This window comes from Thunnus thynnus, chromosome 4 (assembly GCF_963924715.1).
Source record: "Thunnus thynnus chromosome 4, fThuThy2.1, whole genome shotgun sequence".
NCBI lineage: Eukaryota > Metazoa > Chordata > Actinopteri > Scombriformes > Scombridae > Thunnus > Thunnus thynnus.
In genome coordinates, this window is record NC_089520.1 from 20667644 (window position 1) to 20686329 (window position 18686).

General features: G+C 37.8%; 2 protein-coding genes across 2 annotated transcripts in view; both read right to left on the reverse strand.

Moving 5' to 3' along the window:
* grm2a (glutamate receptor, metabotropic 2a) overlaps positions 1–10057 on the reverse strand; it is a 34950-nt gene extending 24893 nt beyond the window's left edge. Inside the window, exon 1 of the mRNA XM_067587411.1 lies at positions 9453–10057. The gene's annotated coding sequence lies outside the window, so the exon portion shown is untranslated. The remainder of the gene's footprint in view (positions 1–9452) is intronic.
* A 2574-nt stretch (positions 10058–12631) lies between these two features.
* The window catches only part of tex264a (testis expressed 264, ER-phagy receptor a), a 79365-nt gene continuing 73310 nt past the window's right edge, over positions 12632–18686 (reverse strand). The window contains exon 4 of the mRNA XM_067587417.1: positions 12632–13737. Within this exon, the coding sequence (XP_067443518.1) occupies positions 13367–13737 (371 nt within the window). The 3' untranslated portion in view covers positions 12632–13366. The remainder of the gene's footprint in view (positions 13738–18686) is intronic.

The following is an 18686-nucleotide window of genomic DNA, read 5'->3' on the forward strand; positions in this document are numbered from 1 at the left end:
GAACCATCAGTGAAACTTAAAAGGTCCTTATTCGTCTGCACAAAATAAGCATGTGGATGTCAGACTTTCCATTTGCTCCCTCTGCAGCTCGTCAACAAGTGAAAGTCAGTTGCAACAGTCTGCACATATGGCCCGAGTCTGTACTACTTCCCTCGCACGCAAAGGCAACTGCAAATTCGATTGTGTACAACAAGAACATTTTAATGTTTGGGGAATGTATTTCAGCTGTACTGTAGCTCTGCAGTGTGTGAAACATAAATGCCCAAATGGCGAACGAAACTACAAGTCAGCGCTGTAGATTGACTAAATGTGTTTATTTTGAATAGAATACTGCAGTTAAAAAAAAAATGTCGGCAATAACACTGGTAAAGCACTTAAGCACACAGCCTCAAGAGAGAATGGTGACAAAAGGATTTCTGGCTGACACATTGTCAGTCTCCTCCCCGGTCGTGCATTCCCACAGGAGGCCTCCGTCTCACCAGTGGACTCTCTTTATCTCTCACTGTCTTTGTTCACTTGACTCCAGTACCCAGCCTATTATGATAGTATGCACATTCCTTCTAGTAAACCTACTTTTAGACAAGTTGTCATTGTAGAGTCACGAGCAGTAAACGTTGGTACCCTCCACATTTCCTTTCATGCTACAATTTTATGAAGAATGCTACTAAAGCCTTTTAGACATATGTGCAATGTTTATCCATACTTTTAGACACTTCAATTGAAAATCAAGCTTAAAGGAATACTTTAATTCACTTTCTTGCCAAGGGTTAGATGAGAAGATTGGTGCCAATGTAATGTTTATACACTAATTATGAGGCTTCTGCCAGAAGCTGCTTAGCATAGCTTAGCATAAAGACTGGAAACAAGGGTGAAGAGTTAGCGTAGTTCTATCCAAAGGTTACAAAATCCTAAAAAGAATCCTAAAACTATTCCTTTGTCCAGCAGGCACAAGAGTGGTTATAAGCACACACTTCAGAAGCATTAAAATGTACATATTTTATGTCTGTGGGTTATTGAAACCCCGGAAGATTCTTGACATAACAATAGGTTGCTGATGAGTATCACTTTGTTCGTAACTCATACACTAGATCAGTGTAATATAATTCCAAAATATTGTGTGTATGTATAAATGACAGATGCTAAGAGCAATATTTACACTTTAGATGTAATATCCCACCCAGGATTCTGTCTACACGTTATCTTCAAAGAAAAACCATGCCTCTCATTTTTTCCTCTCTCCGCCTATGCAGCCATCTCTGTTTCCCTCTTCACCAGATTGCCTTTTTAATTCAAGAGCATAAAGCCTGCCAGCCTCTTACACACTTCAAACCAGACTGTGCGAAGGAATGGGAGGAGTGGATGGGTGGGAGGGGGGCAAAAAAAATACAGAAAAAGATAGCAGATGCGAGAGTGCGGAAAAAAAACAAAAACGAGGAGTGGATGGCAGTGTTGGCAGCAGCAAAAGAGGGAAGAGGGGTGGGGTCTGAGAAAGATGCTATCCAAGCTGACTTTTTTTATGACACTCATTTGCCCCAGGAGTGGAATGCAGCATTAATATGGTAATATCCCCCTAGGCAATAGCAAGTGTTGAGGAGTGGAGGTCATCTACTGTATATGCAGCCCTGAGCCTGGAGGAGCAGGTTGGAGATTCCCAGTGGAATGACTCTGAGGCTGTGTAAGAGGAAGCTAAGGTAATGGGAGTCAGGCTTTCCTAAAATCACATTTCCAGCTGACAAAGAGGATGGTCCTGGGTGGGGGAAGACTGAAGATGTTCTGCTAATGAAAGAAGGCTCAAGAGTACTCACACACATACACATACACATTACCAAGCACAAAGAAGGTATTAAGTTTAAATCCTGGAAGCACCTGTGACAAATGAAATTACTGAATATTTGATATTTCATTCAATTTCTTGATTCTTATTAAAGAATAAGGCTGACAATATTCTGTATTTTCCTGATTGTCAACAAAGCTCATGAGAAGACAAATTCAACAATGAATTAACTATTAAGTATTGGTGTAACTAAAGTATGATACGTCTTATTTCTCTGTGTCATAGAGCTCTATTGTTGTTGAGAAACTATTAAAAACATCAATGAGCCACACCGTTGCACTGGGAGACATGTTCCTTCATTTCCATGAATATGAGCACTGTAGTTTATGTTGAGGCAATCCCACATACACCAACAGTTCTGCTACTGGATATACTCACTAGTGCACTAAAATGTACTAATAGTCCCCAAAATAGTCCCCAACATATCCACATTTATTAATGCATTTACATTTATATTAACATTTGCTAAAATCCACAGTGTCTAAGCGTTTAAAGAATTTTTTTTTTGTTTGTTTGAGTCAGTTCAGAATCAGTTTTTAAAGATTTATATCTTCAGTAGCAACCAATGTGCTTTGAGTTGAGAGCCACAGACATGGTAGAGAAGAAAGTATTGGGAGACTGACTAATACATTGTTGGCATTGGTTCTTTCATGGAATTTGTTGACAAGAATAAATGTTTAGAATAGCTCCAGCTTCACCTTTTCAAGATATTTGTTATATCACCTACACTTTTGTCAAACTAGGACATGTGAATAGTGTTGTGACCTATCTAGTGATAATTCTCATTATATGAAACAGAGAAAAGCAGGGTACCTTTACATCTGAGAGGCTGGAAGCAGTGAATGTTTGGATTTTTTGCACTTATGGCTGAAACATGTTTCTCTGGCTGTATGTATAGATGAATGTGAACACTTTGGTGGAGATATGTGCGTGCCCATTTCTGTCATATTTGTACAGTACAACTTGTTTTAGGTTGTTTTCTTCTCTGTTTCAAACCGGGCTTCCAACAGGAGTTGTATCAACCCATCAGTTACGGTTACTCATAATACTTTTCTCTGCATAGGTTTGCAGAGATGTTCACATGTATCTTTGCAGGAGCATGATTCAACCTTAAAACTGTTAATTTTCTGTCGATCAACTGACCAATTCATCCACACTGGTGGGGACCAAGTGGGTATGGTGGTAGGCTAATCTTAAACTTTTAGCCACTTAAAATAAAAATGTCCTGACAGCTCTGATGGAGCTCAGTACTGATATTTCTGTGAAATCCCAGATACATTCAGTCACACCTGAACAACATTATTGTTGTAGACATTAATCTAGCATTAATCTTTCAGACCTGCCTGAGTCACATTAAAAACTATAATTTGACAGACATTTCAGTAGATTATACGAAATACTAGAGAAGTAGAAGAAGCAAAATACATGAAATTTGAGTTGTGATTTTTGGAGAGCTCTGTGTATGTGCACCTCTGCTAACTAAAGACACACAAACTGATGCTTTTGTGCTCTCAGCACAGTTTTCATTATGGACCAGTCTCTGTACTGAAATGTGGAGAAAAGCCTGAAACACTGGAAACCGCTCCGTTCACTGTAAAAATAACTTGACTACCTGTAATACATCCATGGCCTGTATGCGTCTGGTTATGTGCAGCACCATATTTCTCCCCCTCCCTATGTTGCTCCACATTAAGTTCCACTCTGTTACATTAAAGTTACCAGTTTTGAGGAGTAGAAATATGTGGGGCTCGGCTCAAAACATTCTGGGCTGAGGCAGTGGCAGCCCAAAGGACCTACAGGATGGACCCAAAGCTTTGACACCGCACTCACAGCTGCTGTTCATTGCTACTGGTTGACATGAACATAAATGAGGCACAGGAGGTTTTCTATGAATACTACACATCCAGTGCATTTTGGAGTTGGTTTTACACTGAATATGTTTCATATATTGAGGTGGGCATGACCCTCTGTCCCCTATGGTGATTTACATGACACGTCTGCATCCACTAGTTGTAGAAGAGTTACATCTAAATACATGGGAGTGCAAAGAAAAAACGCTCTTGGATTCAACTTACACATGACTCACAAGACAGTGTTTTATTTTGTTTATTTATTTATTTATTTTGTGACTTGGTGTTGAGTTGATTTCCACTTAGGCTAATGTGGACAACTGGTAGTAGTAGTAGTAGTAGTAGTAGTAGTAGTAGTAGAGTAGTAGTAGTAGTAGTAGTAGTAGAGTAGTAGTAGTAGTAGTAGTAGTAGTAGTAGTAGTAGTAGTAGTAGTAGTAGTGTAGGTGGTAGTTTCTCTAGTCTGACCATTGCAGCTTCTCTGAGGCTATTTGAGATTCTCTATGTTTGTCATCTTACATTCACCATCCAATCAGCTTTTGCCAACATTTTAGAGGTTGTTTTTTTCTGAACATAGAATGCATTTTCATCTATTATCAAACCATTTACAGGTTTTTCACACCGAACCTCTGTGGAGTTACTCATAATGACTCACTCCAACTGTAGTAAATAGGCCTGTGGCTACTTACAGCAGTGAGGTGCTGAAGGTTTTCATCTAATTTCATAGTAAGCCAATTTAATTGTCAGACTGTTAGATCTCAAAAGACAGATGGCTGCTATCTCATCTGTAGAACACAAGTGATGGCTGATAAGATATTTACCAACAATCTTACATGGATTATCTTTTAGAATCACTTAGAGGCAACTGAAGCCAGTTCAATTAATGTTAGGAGGAAGATTGACTGAGTCAATGATACCCACTGAAGTTACATCAACAAATTGAGTAACTGCCCCCCAAAAATAAAACCACTGACCTTTTCTGATAAGGCTATTCATACAATTAGCAATCAAGGAGAGAGGAGAGCATTGAAATTTAAGTGATATGGCGATTTGAGGGTGTTTTTAACAGACTTAAGCAGACTGTCATTAAAAAGACATAAATCAATGCAGTGGCTCAGTGCATCACTGTAAAGGTTTACTGTCACACAACTGTGCCCACATTGAGTTGAGACAGTCAGTAAATGGAAAATGAACCTCATATTCAGTTCCTACTCACAATAAAAGTACAATCCACCTATACGTGTGCTTATATTCTTCACTTTTACAAACAGCTTGCCAACTGTACTGCACCTCCCCCTCATCCATCTCCTCCTCTCTCTCCACCTGTAAAGGGGAAATCCCTTGCATGTGTTCACCGGTCCCTTCACCTCCCAGGAGCCCCATTCTGCCTCCCTCATCAAACATTCATCCTCTCTCTTTGTCTCTCAGAGATCATTACTGCCAGGCCTACGATTGGTCTGAACACGGTGATGGATGTATGGTGCTTTTGTTTCAGAGGGCTGCATGAGGTTTTTTATTGTATCTTTGCATTATTCATCATCACACCACCACACTGTTAAAAGAAACTGGCTTAAAGCAACATCATTTTTGGAAGGAAATCATTAGAAGTGCTGTTCTCGGGCTCTTGTGAGGGATTTTAAGTGACATTACCTTGAATGTGACAAGATGAGATCTAGCATTTAGTTTTTCTCTGTTTTTAAACAGCAACTTTTATATAATTAAAAAACAATATTGCAAAGCAGTCAGAAATGTTTTTAAGTAGCTGCTTCTATTTTTCTTAATTTTGTTCTTGCCTCCGCTTTGCAATATCAAAGTTTTATTGCATTCACACTGAATTGTGATATTTTTGAGGTTTATAACACGACCATGCAAGATTACACAATGGTATTTTCATTTTTATTTCAGAGGGTCACTGTGTTTCCTTCTCTGTTTTTTTTCCTCTGACATTTTATCATTTTTACACCACTATTCACTTACTCAAATAAATTTGGGAATTTGTACTTCAATATTTCTGTTGACTTGATTGAGAGACTCTCATAAGCAAAAAAGCACTTATTTATATTCTTTAAAGCCCCTGAAAACTTAGTTTCAAGTCCAAAGTATTTCTCTATAACAATATATAATTATTATTAGTATCAGTCAATTTGATTAACAGTGGCCTGGCAACATATATAAATGACCCCACAACTGCCATTACATTTTGATTCAAATATTGCAAAATCCTGACTGATGCATGGAAGTGACATCACAGCCCCGCCCACTTCAAATCAGCAAGAAGAGCAAAAACAAATACAGAAATCAAGAGAAATAACCAAAACTGTTCCAACTGTCCAATCATGTGTTCACATAAGACCTCATTGCTCATGAAGCTGATTGAGAAAACAGATTTTTGCTGGTCATCACAGCAGAGGTTTAATTAGAGGTTGGAGCTGCTGATAAACATGCAAAGTTGATCCTACAGTAACAAGTTTCCTCTTTTATAATAAAGAGTTCTATAAATCATAATGCTGATTCAAAGGGGGGATATTTTACATTATTTATCTATGATGTGTCTTTTTTTTTTCTTCCCATTAACAACCGATGCTAGTTATTCAAAGATTTACATTTTCTCCAACACATGATCCGTTTTACATTTCCCAAAATAACATAATCATGAGACCAAACAGTGACTTTAACTTTTTCTTATCTGGGAAATGCAGAGCAAAACCCCCACAGCAATGAACACAGAATGTGGATAAAAATGAGGAGCTTGAGGTTTAATATTTTAATGCTCCCAACCTGGGGATCGAGACAAAAAGGGGTCAAGAAATGAAACATTTGGGATACAGGATGATTGCCAAGATTGGAATAAAACATTCTTATACCTTATTCATAAGTTATGTTATTTTAAGTTTGTTTTTTTCATTCATTTCTATATTATTTGCTTCTTTCTTGTGAAATATGGGTCCCAAAAAATCTTAAAATGAAACAATACAAGTGGGGAAAATCACTGATTGAGCTGCTAACAACTTGTATGGTTAATCCACAGCTGTGAAACATGTCCTGTAATCTTTATTAACTCTTTTTGAGCTGCATATATGAGTCCCTTTATCATGACTGATTAATTATTTATTTATTTCAGTAACAACTGCAAGTAGAAGGAAGCTCATTATTACTCCCAATTGAACTTATTGATGTGGCTGACCGGATACTCACCTTGGAACTTCTCACACATGCACAAACAAGCAAGAGTGAGTCACTTCCATTCAGTGCAGCAGTTAATTTAAATCTGAGAGTCATGCACACATCATTAATTAATTGTACGCTTCTCTACACCTTCACTTCAGTAAGTCCATGCTTAAATCTTTCTACATGAGTAGAAATATATCGAGGGTACGGCAACTTTTCTCAGTTTGATGTGTTATTTAACCAGGATTTTATCAAGATTGCATCGTCAGTGAATGGGAGGCTTACTTTGAGCTGAAATTCAATTTATAGTCATTCTAACAGAACCAGAAAATGTAATTACCTCCCTAAAACATGCACATTTGAAAACATTTGCACTCATTCTGTCTGAAACTGCATCTCAAATTAGGGCCAGGGCTGTTTTCTGTTATTTCAGGGTCACTTAACCTTCGCCTTGCACAGAAGATGCTCACAATTAAATCTGGTGCAGATGTATTATCGACTCACAGAATACAAATCAGCATTTAAATACCCACATTTACAATAGTACGGAGGGACATTAAATATTTCATTTAACAAATGTTATGGGCATCAGGTGTACAGTATAGACCAGGCTTTATATATTGGCAGACATCCAAGTGATGTACAGTACTTCACCTGCATGTGTGAGTGTGTGCATGTGTGTGTCTAAGTGAGTCTGTGACCATAGGGAGGAGTAAGCTGATGATCCATCATCATCCAGGAGTTTAATCACCAATAGCTGGGAGCTGATACAACGTGAGTGTATTGTAAGAGGTCTGAGTGACGATGAGACAACAAGGCAGATGTCTCTTAACATAAAGCCATGATGCAGCAAGCAGGCTGCACAAAGTTTAGTTATGCTCTGTTAGATGTTCAAATGTGTTAAAACATCCACACATTAGTACTAATGTTAACATATGAGTAATGCACAGCCTGTGTGTAGATTACTGTTATCAGCAGCAGCTATTTAAAGAAACAGTTGTAATAATGGAGGCAGCTGGACTAGAGAGAGATCAGGAACTTGGGTTTGCAACTGAATATATCTGAGAAAGAGGCTTTACTGCATGGTTTCTCTTAAAGATTAGGAGGTCTTATTGCATTGTTTGTTCCAAAACTCTGGCTCTGGCTGTCCGGCACACCCAAGGTAATTAGAGTTCAACATCCTCCAGTCCCCTCAGCATCAAGTCAAAAGTAACAGGTGAAACAGACTGCATGCATAGCACCGTGCTGTGCAGGCACCACAGGGCAGACAGCCTCACCGCTCCCCACCCCCCTGTTCCTTTTTTGTTTCGGGATTCAGATGATGGCAGTGGAGCATGGTCTTCTTCAGTCAGCCAGGAGCTGAATAATTTACAGTAATCAACATCTTCAGCTGTGAGTGCTGAGCTCGCCATCATTCCAGATTCTTTGAGGAGGATTTATGAATATGCCTTATTCTTTTATGTAAGAAATTCAGTGTCTGACACAACAATGATCAGTTGAACAGTTTATGATAAAATGTAGCTTCTATTTAAGTCTGTGTGTTTACTGAACTGATTACTCTGCATTCTGAGTGTTGTCTTTTATATGCTGAACATGCAGCATAGATGCCCCTGGGACTGAAAGAAGCATCCACAGTACATTTTGCTCCCATTAATGACTTTGTCCACTATTAACCATGCTGACTCTAAATATTTGTGCCTTGGGGCATTCATTCATATTCTTCATGTGTTTAAAAATGTATTTTAAACTCCTGATTATATGATAATGGGAGAAATACACAGAGTCCATCACAGTAGATCCCAGCATACAGTGTCCCCATGTTCTCATGTTCATTTACAACAATATGATGTTAATCTGCACTGATGTCTTTGTAGCTATTCAGATTATTAAAATGTTCATTTTAATTCAAGAGGAAAAGCACAATAATGATAGACAACTATGCATTTTCTGAGCATTTTGGGGTATGGTAAGGTAGGAAACTCCTACCGAAAATAGAAACCAAAGGAAAAAAATGAACCGTCTTTGTTCAGATCATCCTCTTCCCTCCAACACCCTGTGGCACACTAACTAATTCTCAAGTTTTTGACTTTTTAATCGACCTCCTCGACAATGTTTCGCACTTTTTATCAGACAAAGTGCTTCCTCCAAATGAGCTAGATGAGGAGATATGGCGGTTGTTGTGTGCTGCAGCGCCTGTTTAGTAGTTTCTCAGCAGCCGTGCACATGTGGAAGGTTGTGCAGCAAGTAGACATGTAGCCAGCGGTAAATAAAAAGGATGCAAAAAGGTGCCCATCATTGACAATATAATACAAATATAACACTATAACCAGAAAATTACGCACTTATAAATTTCTCCACTACTTTAAAATAGGTATGTTCTATTTTAAACGTCACAAATATGGCAACAATCATTAGGATGTGAGCAAATAAAGATGTTTTTTTTAAAGGGAGCAATTCACCAACAAATTCACACCTGAGTGAATTGACATTAGTTTAGCGTCCATGCAAAACAGATCGTAGAAGTTCACAAAAAAATGCACCTTCAGGCATTCAACGCACAAAAGACATTTAAAAAAAATCACACGTACACAGCATCTCTTACCTGTGCAGGGTTCCTCAGTTTCCAGCGCTGCCGTGAGATGAATGGACTGTGTTAACCCAACGCATATCCTTTTGCACCAGTGTGAGTTTTTAAGCCTAAAAACCAGCGTCGCTGTGAACTACAGTGGAGCTGGATGAATGAATGAAGGAGATGAGCGTCGCTGCCTGAAGTTTGAGCCGCGTGCAGCTGAGCGGCGCGCCAGGAGCTGTCCGTGGTGCTGAAAAAAGCCCCCAAACACACACACCGAGCCGCTGGACTCCTGCTGTCAGCCGTGCAAAAGTCAACAGCCCTAAACACACAGAGGATACTACAAAACTGACGCCCACTTCATTATCCACATGAAAAAAAAAGATGTTTCACTCTTTTGAGCATCAAATGTGGAAGAGAAACATAATAAAAGACCAATCTAGAAAAAAAGGGGTTTATGAGTCTCCTATAGGACTAGATGATCTGCTTTAGCGTGCAAGAAATCTGATAAGACACTAACTTTAAATTCTACCTGTTACTCGAGTAGTTCTACCTAAAAAATCCTAACTAAGTGGCAAAAATATTTTTGAGAAATATCAGCTGACAAACGCGCTTGCTGCAGATGAGCGCACCAACGTGGAAGAGCCTGAACTCTCAGAAGGTTTGGACACTTGAACCGTAAACAAAGGCGCAGTTACTCAACGCAAGAACAGTCCTGGAGATAGTCTGCCTCATCGCAACTGTGTGTCAAATGAGCTTTATGTAATTTACAGCCTTTATAGAAACGACTAAATGATTTCTTTCAGCTGCTTTGAAAGCTGTTGGGTTGCATGTGAATAGCAATGAGGAGAAGCTTTGAGAGTCGCCCCCTATTTGTTCAAGCGGTCAGGAGGGGGGTATATTAAAATAACGATTCTTTGGAGACTCCTTATCGTCAGTGGTCTAAATTTTATCTGAGATCCGCAAACAAGTTGTGACACGGCGCGCGCGAGAGTGTGAGGTCAGTCCCAGATGGCACTGATGCGCGCAGGGGACATGCGCTTTGAGAGGAGATGTGTTGCGACCCTCTCCTCTCTCCTGCCAAAAGCAGCTTCAGACACGCAACGGTCGGCATCTAAATTTGTATGTGGAGACATCGCCCTCTCTTCCTCCACGTGCAATGTAATGAGATTAATAATTAATATCACGGGAAGGCAATAATCTCCGCGCCCTCAAAGCTGCATGACACCCCAGTGGGTTTCACAATTAATTAAATCAGTTGTTGACCCAGTGTGTCATCGCAGTTTCTTCCAGACTGATTTTCATTTTTGCCTTTGGACAAAGGTTGGTGTGCCAGGATTTAAAAGTGCAAGTGCAACAGACATGTGGTGAGGGCATCTGTCCCTGCAGACTGATCACACCTCTGTAGACAGAAGCTACCAATCTCATTGTCTAATCAGAAAACAAAACGTTGCCCACAAACTGCCAGGAGAAATATTTTAAAGCTTGATGGCTGTCATTTCTCCCATGAATGAACAACTAGGGAGATACAATATGCTGCTAAATGTTCTGGTGAATTGTTTTTAGATGGACAACATAGGATATGATGTTATTTTCTATATTGCATTTATATTGCATTGTATTATATTGTAACATGCAAAAGCAGAACAATGTACAGATGGAAGACAAATGTGTCTCCACCACAAGCTGCAAGAAGAGGTTCAATGCTACTTGTAATAGATTTTCCAAACTTCTCTGAAACTACTGGAGGGATGGAGAGGATTTTTTCAAAAGATATTCCATTATTTGATGTTTTGATGATGGTGGCGGAGAGCATGCTGTCTAACATGTTGGTACAAAGTCTCCTATAGGTGTTCAACTGGGTCGACTGATTCGGTCATAGTTTATGATGGACACAGTTTGCATACAAACTTTTCAGTGATGGTCTGTATAGAAGCATTGGCTAACATTATGTTTCTCCACTCATTTATTCAGGTTTTTCCTTTAATTTGTCATCTGTCAGGTCTTCATTCAAGCCAAACGCTGCACCAAAAGAAGAAATCTGCAGTATCAGCAGTTTGTAGAATTTGGTGTCAGGTGTGTTACCATGCCTACTACGGTGTTAAATTGGGAAGAAAACATTTATAGGTATAGGTCATGATGCTCATTAAGAACCACTGGTTAAAGAACACACATGTCCTTCAAATATCAATAGTCTGCTGGAACCCATTCTTCCTCCTCTCTGTACACAGAGCTGATTAAAGATATTGCGACACAAATGCCATACCGCTCAATCAAACGCTGACCAGATCAATGCAGCTCTTGCCGAGGTGACAGAACTTGAATAGAATAACATTTTGTGATAATATTCTTACAAGTGTTTATGCTTCCTATTTGTATTATTCTGTGCACATTGACTAAACATTTTCAGCATGCCAGGGGGAATTTTCTACCCCAAGAGCACCCATGCTTAACAAAGCTGTGTTTAATTTGCTCAACTCGCATTGAAAAAATACATTTTGCCATTATTGGCTCTTCCCCAAATGTTTTCTTCTTTCTTTTATCCAGTTTTTTTAATTACTTGTCTATATGTTTCGAAAAGAAGCGGTGGCACTGGCAATCATTACAATGTGAAATCATGAAAGCTGGTATTAAGAAAGAGCTTAATAAGTTACTAGGTGCTTACAGCTTCATCAATAACATCTGGACAACAATGTGTCCCACTGCCACCCACACTGTGTTACGTCTCTCAGTTTCTGATGGGAAACAGACAATAAAAAAAAAGATGAAAACAGTCCTCAGAGTAGAGCAGTAATAATGTGTCACTGTGTGATAAAACTTAAAATTGAGGTTGTTGTCAACAGACATCCTTATAGAATAATGAATATTTCATATTCTTAGTGCAACAACTGATTCCTGTCAACTGAACTTTTCATTTTAAAAACTTTATTACAGATGGAAAGACAACCATGGCAATGTGCTGTACATTATTTCCAAATCTCTCACAGCACAAACGATTTCAACCTACAAACATGTCACGACTAGTCTCTGGAAGTGAGTGAACTCTGGCTACAACATGATAAACACAACAATAGAAAGAGAACATTGTGTTAAAAACTAAAGCAATTATCTGAGCAAAGATTTACAATAAAATGTTCTGTACAGTGTCCAAGGGGGGGAAAAGTTAACATCTTTGAATTGCATCATAAATCCTAGTCATGGTGACTGGGAGGCTAGGGTGATGTTACTTCACTAAGTCTTCAATGGCGTTGATACAGTTTTTTTTCTCTGCTTGGATTTCAGAATTCCCCTTGTTTAATAGATATCCTTCATATTGGGAAAATTAATAAGACAACAACTTAGGTCCATCAATATTTCTATAGCATTAGCTTCTGCACATTTTCACCCGATTATTACTCTATATCAAGACATCAAAGTCAGGAAATGTACACAAACACAGTGAAAGTGAGGTACAATATCAACTGTCACACATGGGCCAAAATATCCTGTATCCAGGGTTGCTGGTGTCACTGTCTCTTATTTGATGTTAATCTTAAACAGATGTGTAATCTGAACAGGAATGGTGGTGAGTCAAACAAGATTACAGTTTGAAATGAAATAGGGCATTAAACAAATCTTGACTCTCATTTGCGGCACACCATGTGCAGAGAAAATTAGGTTTACTGAAAAAGACTTTACCCTATAGGCTCTTCGGTTGTTCTATCCTGATGTAGTTTAAATATAGGATCAGGATTTATTTTTCAAAAGTGAGATTACAGTATAACAAAAAGTACAGGCTTTAAAAAGAGAACTAGAAGGCGCAGAAATATGGCATGTTGTTCATGGCATGAACATCTTAACATCCACCAACAAGATTACATGACAGATAACCAGCAACAGCAATAAAGAGAGACTCTCTAGTATGCCAGTGTTACATGGCTACATCCCTTATCTCCTCAGCATCCTCCCTACTCCTCTCCACCCCCCGAGGGCTCCTTCTTCTCAGCCACCAGTTCAACAGCTTCTCTCGCTCCATCTTCACCCTCAGGGACCTCCTCCTCTTCTCCATCTTCCTTCTCCTCCCTCTCTCCTCCCTCCGCCTGCTCCTGCTCCTCCTGATCCATGTCAAGCTCTTCAAAGGACGAGCCGCTGCCCATAGACTCATTCGAGCCTCTGTCGCTGTGGTCCCTGTGCTTAATGTCTTCGTTTGCATCCATTACGTCCCTCAGAGGAAGGGAAGAGGCCAGGGAGGCGGCTGTGGAAGCAGCCAGGGATGTCTCTCTGCTATCCCAGGGCACGCCGCCGCTCACTGAGCTCACATCACTGTGGGAGTCTGCACCTGCAGCAACACGGGAAGAAGACACAAATGAAAAAGGCTGTGTGAGTGAGGTTTGTACAACACCAGTCTAACAAATTAAAATGATTACAGACGAGGAAAACTCAATTAGAGTGAACCAAAGGTGTCTGTATGCTGATTTGTTAAGAGTTAATGTGTTGAAGTTCTTATGTAGTTAGATCTCTAGAGAATATATTATCACTGGTATTGTTGTGAAGCTATCATGTGTGATGCAAATTCTAGTTCATTAGAAGATTCGGCCTTTAATCCACAATGACAACAAGGATATGATGTACTATGACTGCTTTGATCTGGATATAAACTTTCTCAACTTAAGAAGAACCCCAGGTCTGTGAAATTATAACAGTGAATAGGAGATTAATAAATTCTTCAGTAGTTTACCAGATCAAGGCCAAAGACATATTTTTTCAACTCTCCACCTAGACATACTCCGTTAACCAAAAAATTATGACCATCCAACCCGATATCTGTCTACTTTAAATCAGACATTTTCAGTGCTTGCTCTATCAGAAAAATAGCTCAATGATAGTATATATCTTTCAATTCAGTTCTTCAATATAATGCTGTGCATTCCTGTAGAAAAAACAAAAAGGGTGGAAGAGTTTCAATCTTTGTCGACAGCAATGTTCAGTTTATTGAGAGGAAAGAGCTCACCATTAGTTTAGATAAAATTGAGGTTGAATCACTTTTCATAGAAGTTCTGGTACTTTTAGTGGAAAAAAGTGTTATAATTGGTTGCATTTATCGCCCACCCAATACTGATGTTGGTATCTTTAATGATGTTCTGTCTTCTACTGTGGAATTGATGAGTAACAAGCAAAAGGCATGAATTCTTCTTGGAAACTCGAGTCTAATTTATCAACTGAGTTCCTGAATATTTTTATGCATCTTACCTTTACCTTCTCATCTACAAACAGACTATTGTAAGATAACAAATACATCTGCAACTCTGATTGACAATATATTTACAAATGATTTTGAGTGTATAATCAACTTTTTTTTAACCAAAACTAGTCCACAAGAAAAACCTGATGTGAGCATGAAACGTCATAAGTTCACTCTGAGAAATGAGGACTCGTCTTGATGGAGGAGGTTTCATGGGAGGAGCTGCTCAATCATCATGATGCTGAATTGGCTTATCTCACATTCATGAATATATTTACTTCTATTTTTGACAAATGCTTTCCACTTGTTCAAATTAACAAAAAATATAAGTCTGAAAACTCTAAGCCGTGGATCACTCCAGTTCTACAAAGATCTTCTATTATATAAAAAAAAATGTATTGTAAGCCCTGCTCAATTTAATAGTGAATTTTATTTAAAATATATATAAGTATATAAGAATCATTTCACAAAATGACTGCAAACTACAAAAGAAAAAAAAGATTAAAAACATTTCTACAATGCCGTAATGATATAAAAACACAGGAACCTCATCAATGAAATGTTGAACAAGAAAAAGGCCTCCATACCTATTCCATCTCAATTATCCGATGGTGTAAGAAATTTCACTAATCCTAACAAATGGTTCCAATAATTTTTCTTTTTTTGTAAATATTGTTTCTTCCTTGACAAAAACTATTTAAAATACAGATTAATCCCTCTGTGAATATCAAGGAGCAGTATCCTTGCATAAGTATGTTTGACCCTCGACCTCTGAAGAAGTAAAGGACATTATACTGGAAATGAGAGACTCCTCTGCAGGCCATGATGAAAGAAGATCTAGTCTTGTAAAGAGAGTAGTTTTCACTATTGTTGAGCCACTCACCAATGGTTGAACTTTATCCCTAAAAACTGCTGTTGTACCAAGTGACCTTGAAGTAGCTTAAGTCATACATACAGCTGTTCAAATCAGGCAATTACAGCATATTTACTATCATCCAATATTGGCTTTACCCCGTTTTTCTAAAGTTCTTGAGAAACTAGTATATTCAAGAATTAAAAATGAGCTAAAGCCCCCCTAAATAGGCCTAGCAATGCCCCTGATGATCACTCAGAACAACTTTGTATTGATTTGCAGTGACCCTTCCCTCTAAGGGAACAAATGGACCCAAACCATGCCAGCAAAATGCTTCCCACAGCATAACAGAGCCACCAGATCCCCTCACTGTAGGGGTTAAGCATTCAGACCTGTACCAGTTTTTTCTTTAATTTGTCACCCGTCTGTATTTCTATTAAATATTAGATTATTATACATAAACACATTAAATATTAAATGGTTTCAGATGAACAAACTCTCTCTTAACATAAAAAAAAATCAATTTTATGATATTTTGTAACAAAAATAAAAAGTATATAAAAGAAAAAGCCAAAACAAAAAAATCAATATTCAGCCAAAATATTCATAGACAACATTGAAATAACTCACATTAAATTCCTAGGAGTCATAGTACACAAAAGATGACATGGAAACACCATATTGAACTTGTCTGTAAAAAGACTATGAAGAGTTTGTTCATTGATTAATCATTCCTGTATTTTATTTTTTATGACAGCTTAATTTATCCTTATATTATTTATTGTAATACAGTTTGTCCCACTTATCTCAATAAGATTTTCCTAATCCAAAAATTTTTGAGAATGATTAGCTTTGCAAAAAGATGCAACTCATCTGCTCCTCTCCTCAGAAAATACAAACTTCTATTCCAGACTTGTGTATTCATGTATAAATATGTACACTTAACTCATGACTCATATTCCATAAGACCCTCTTAGGACTTTCATCTCCCGTATTGTTGGACTTCCCTTAATTAACATACATTGAAATACAGAGGACCATCTCTTTGGAACAATATACTTCCATCACCATACATTCAACATCTACATAATTATTATTCAAAAAACATCTGAAAAGGACTCTAATTAGCAAAGATTTATAACGCTTCATGGATTTCATTGTAATGCATCACAACTTGCAAACATAAACTTCTATATAAATTGTACATTTCTTTCAATTTTGTATTACTGCTTAGACTTGAAACTTTGATGTTTATGCAATCATTGTTTTTATCTTCATTTTTTTCTTTTTCTTTAAGTATGATTATTGATATTTAAATAGAGCAGGTATCTACATAAGTCAGTTTTGGCTTCCAACCTCTCCTGCACAATGTTCAAAGTGTTTCAAATAATGTAGTGCCCAATTTTGACTGCATTTCTCTTGGAGGAATTGTAAACAATAGACAGAGCAATAGTTTTTATTTTACCTGATAATAGTTACTACTGTACCCAACTAAATGTCACCATGCAAATAAATTTTGATTTGAACGTAAATAAGATCTGGGTAAGACTAGTATTCTGACCTTAAACAACAACCTCTTTGGTTAATTTTTCATTGTGATAGGTAGCTGTGCTGTATGGAAGATTAAAAATGCCTAAATAAAAACAGATCAAACAAAGTAATAAAGTGTTGGCAGCTGTTATATGTACTTCTGTTTTACAGTATGTGTGCATTTACTGTGTCATAATTAAATGAAAAGCATATGTTAAAAGGACGGTGATTAGCTTTTTGTTTTGTTTTTGATAACTGAATGAATTGTTTTTCATTGTGAAATGAATTTTCCATGCCACATTTAAATCAAATCACAAAACAAAGTGAAGAGGTGTGTTCCATTTCAGTGTTGTTCAGCAGAGGGCAGCACAGACCTGTCAATACTAAATACAAAGCACTGTTATTAGTTAGTATTAGTTTTTTTGCGAAGTTGCAAACTAGCTTTTTCTTTTTTGAGATGGCGACACACAGTCCGTATCAAAATGAAAAACAATCAACTGTCCAATCGCAGCTTGGGGCCATGACCATGGGTAGAGATTAGTGTCACTGATGGCAGCCATGACAGGCAACGTTTCCCATTAAAACAGTTCCCTGTGAGCTAGCTGCACATTTCATTACATTTGTGATTGACTGTCAGCAGTTTTAAGAATTTTCAATCTCAAGTGTAACTAACTGTACAGTCAATAGTAGTTTCCTCTCTGACCAGCTAGCCCACAGGAAACTGTTTTAATTTTCATGGCTAATATTAGCTCATGTCAGAAATTATAAGCTCCACCCTTGGTTCCGCCTCAAAAGCCGTGATTGGACAGTTGATGTTTTTCATTTTGGTACGAACAGTACGTATTCATCTCAAAAAAGAAAACGCTCACCTGCACCTGCACCTGCACATGGAAATTAATAACGGTGTTGTGATGTGATTTAATTTTAATGCAACATGGAAAATTATATCACAATGAAAAACATCCAATCAAAAAGCAAAGACAAAAAGCTAAATAAATGTTCTTTCACATATATTTTTTATTTAATTATGGCACAGTAAATGTATATATAAAAGGGCAGTGCATGTTACAATGTGTATTGTTTTCACTTATTTCTTTATTTGATTTGTTTTTATTTAGGCATTTTAAATCTTCCATTTCCCCATTTCTCATCTTTGTGCTAAGATAAGCAGATGCTGGCTGTAGCTTCATATAGTATTTAGCATACAGACACAGAGTGGTATTGACCTTTTCATCTAACTCTTATGTATGGATGTATGTGTATGCATTTACATTCTCAGAAATCCCTTGATCACAGAGGAAAATAATGATCAGTCTCTGGTCACTTAAAATTCATCAGGTCTGTCTGAGACATTTCAACAAATTGAATAATACCAATTCCACTTCCTTCAGATGAAACCTGCTTATTAAAACTCATCAGCAGTCCATGTGTCAGCTGAGCTCAGAGAAACTAGATTATTAGTGTTTAAGACAGAGAAGGTCTTTTATATACAGCCACAGACCAGTTACTTCCATGTTGGAAACATAATTCACATTTAATTTTCCTGTACTGTGGTACTTCAGAGCAAATTGTAGCTTTGCAAGGAGGGTATGTTCGTGCTGCTGCTGTCTGCAACACATATTACATATCTGAAATCATCATGAAGAACGTCCATTAGCTTAAT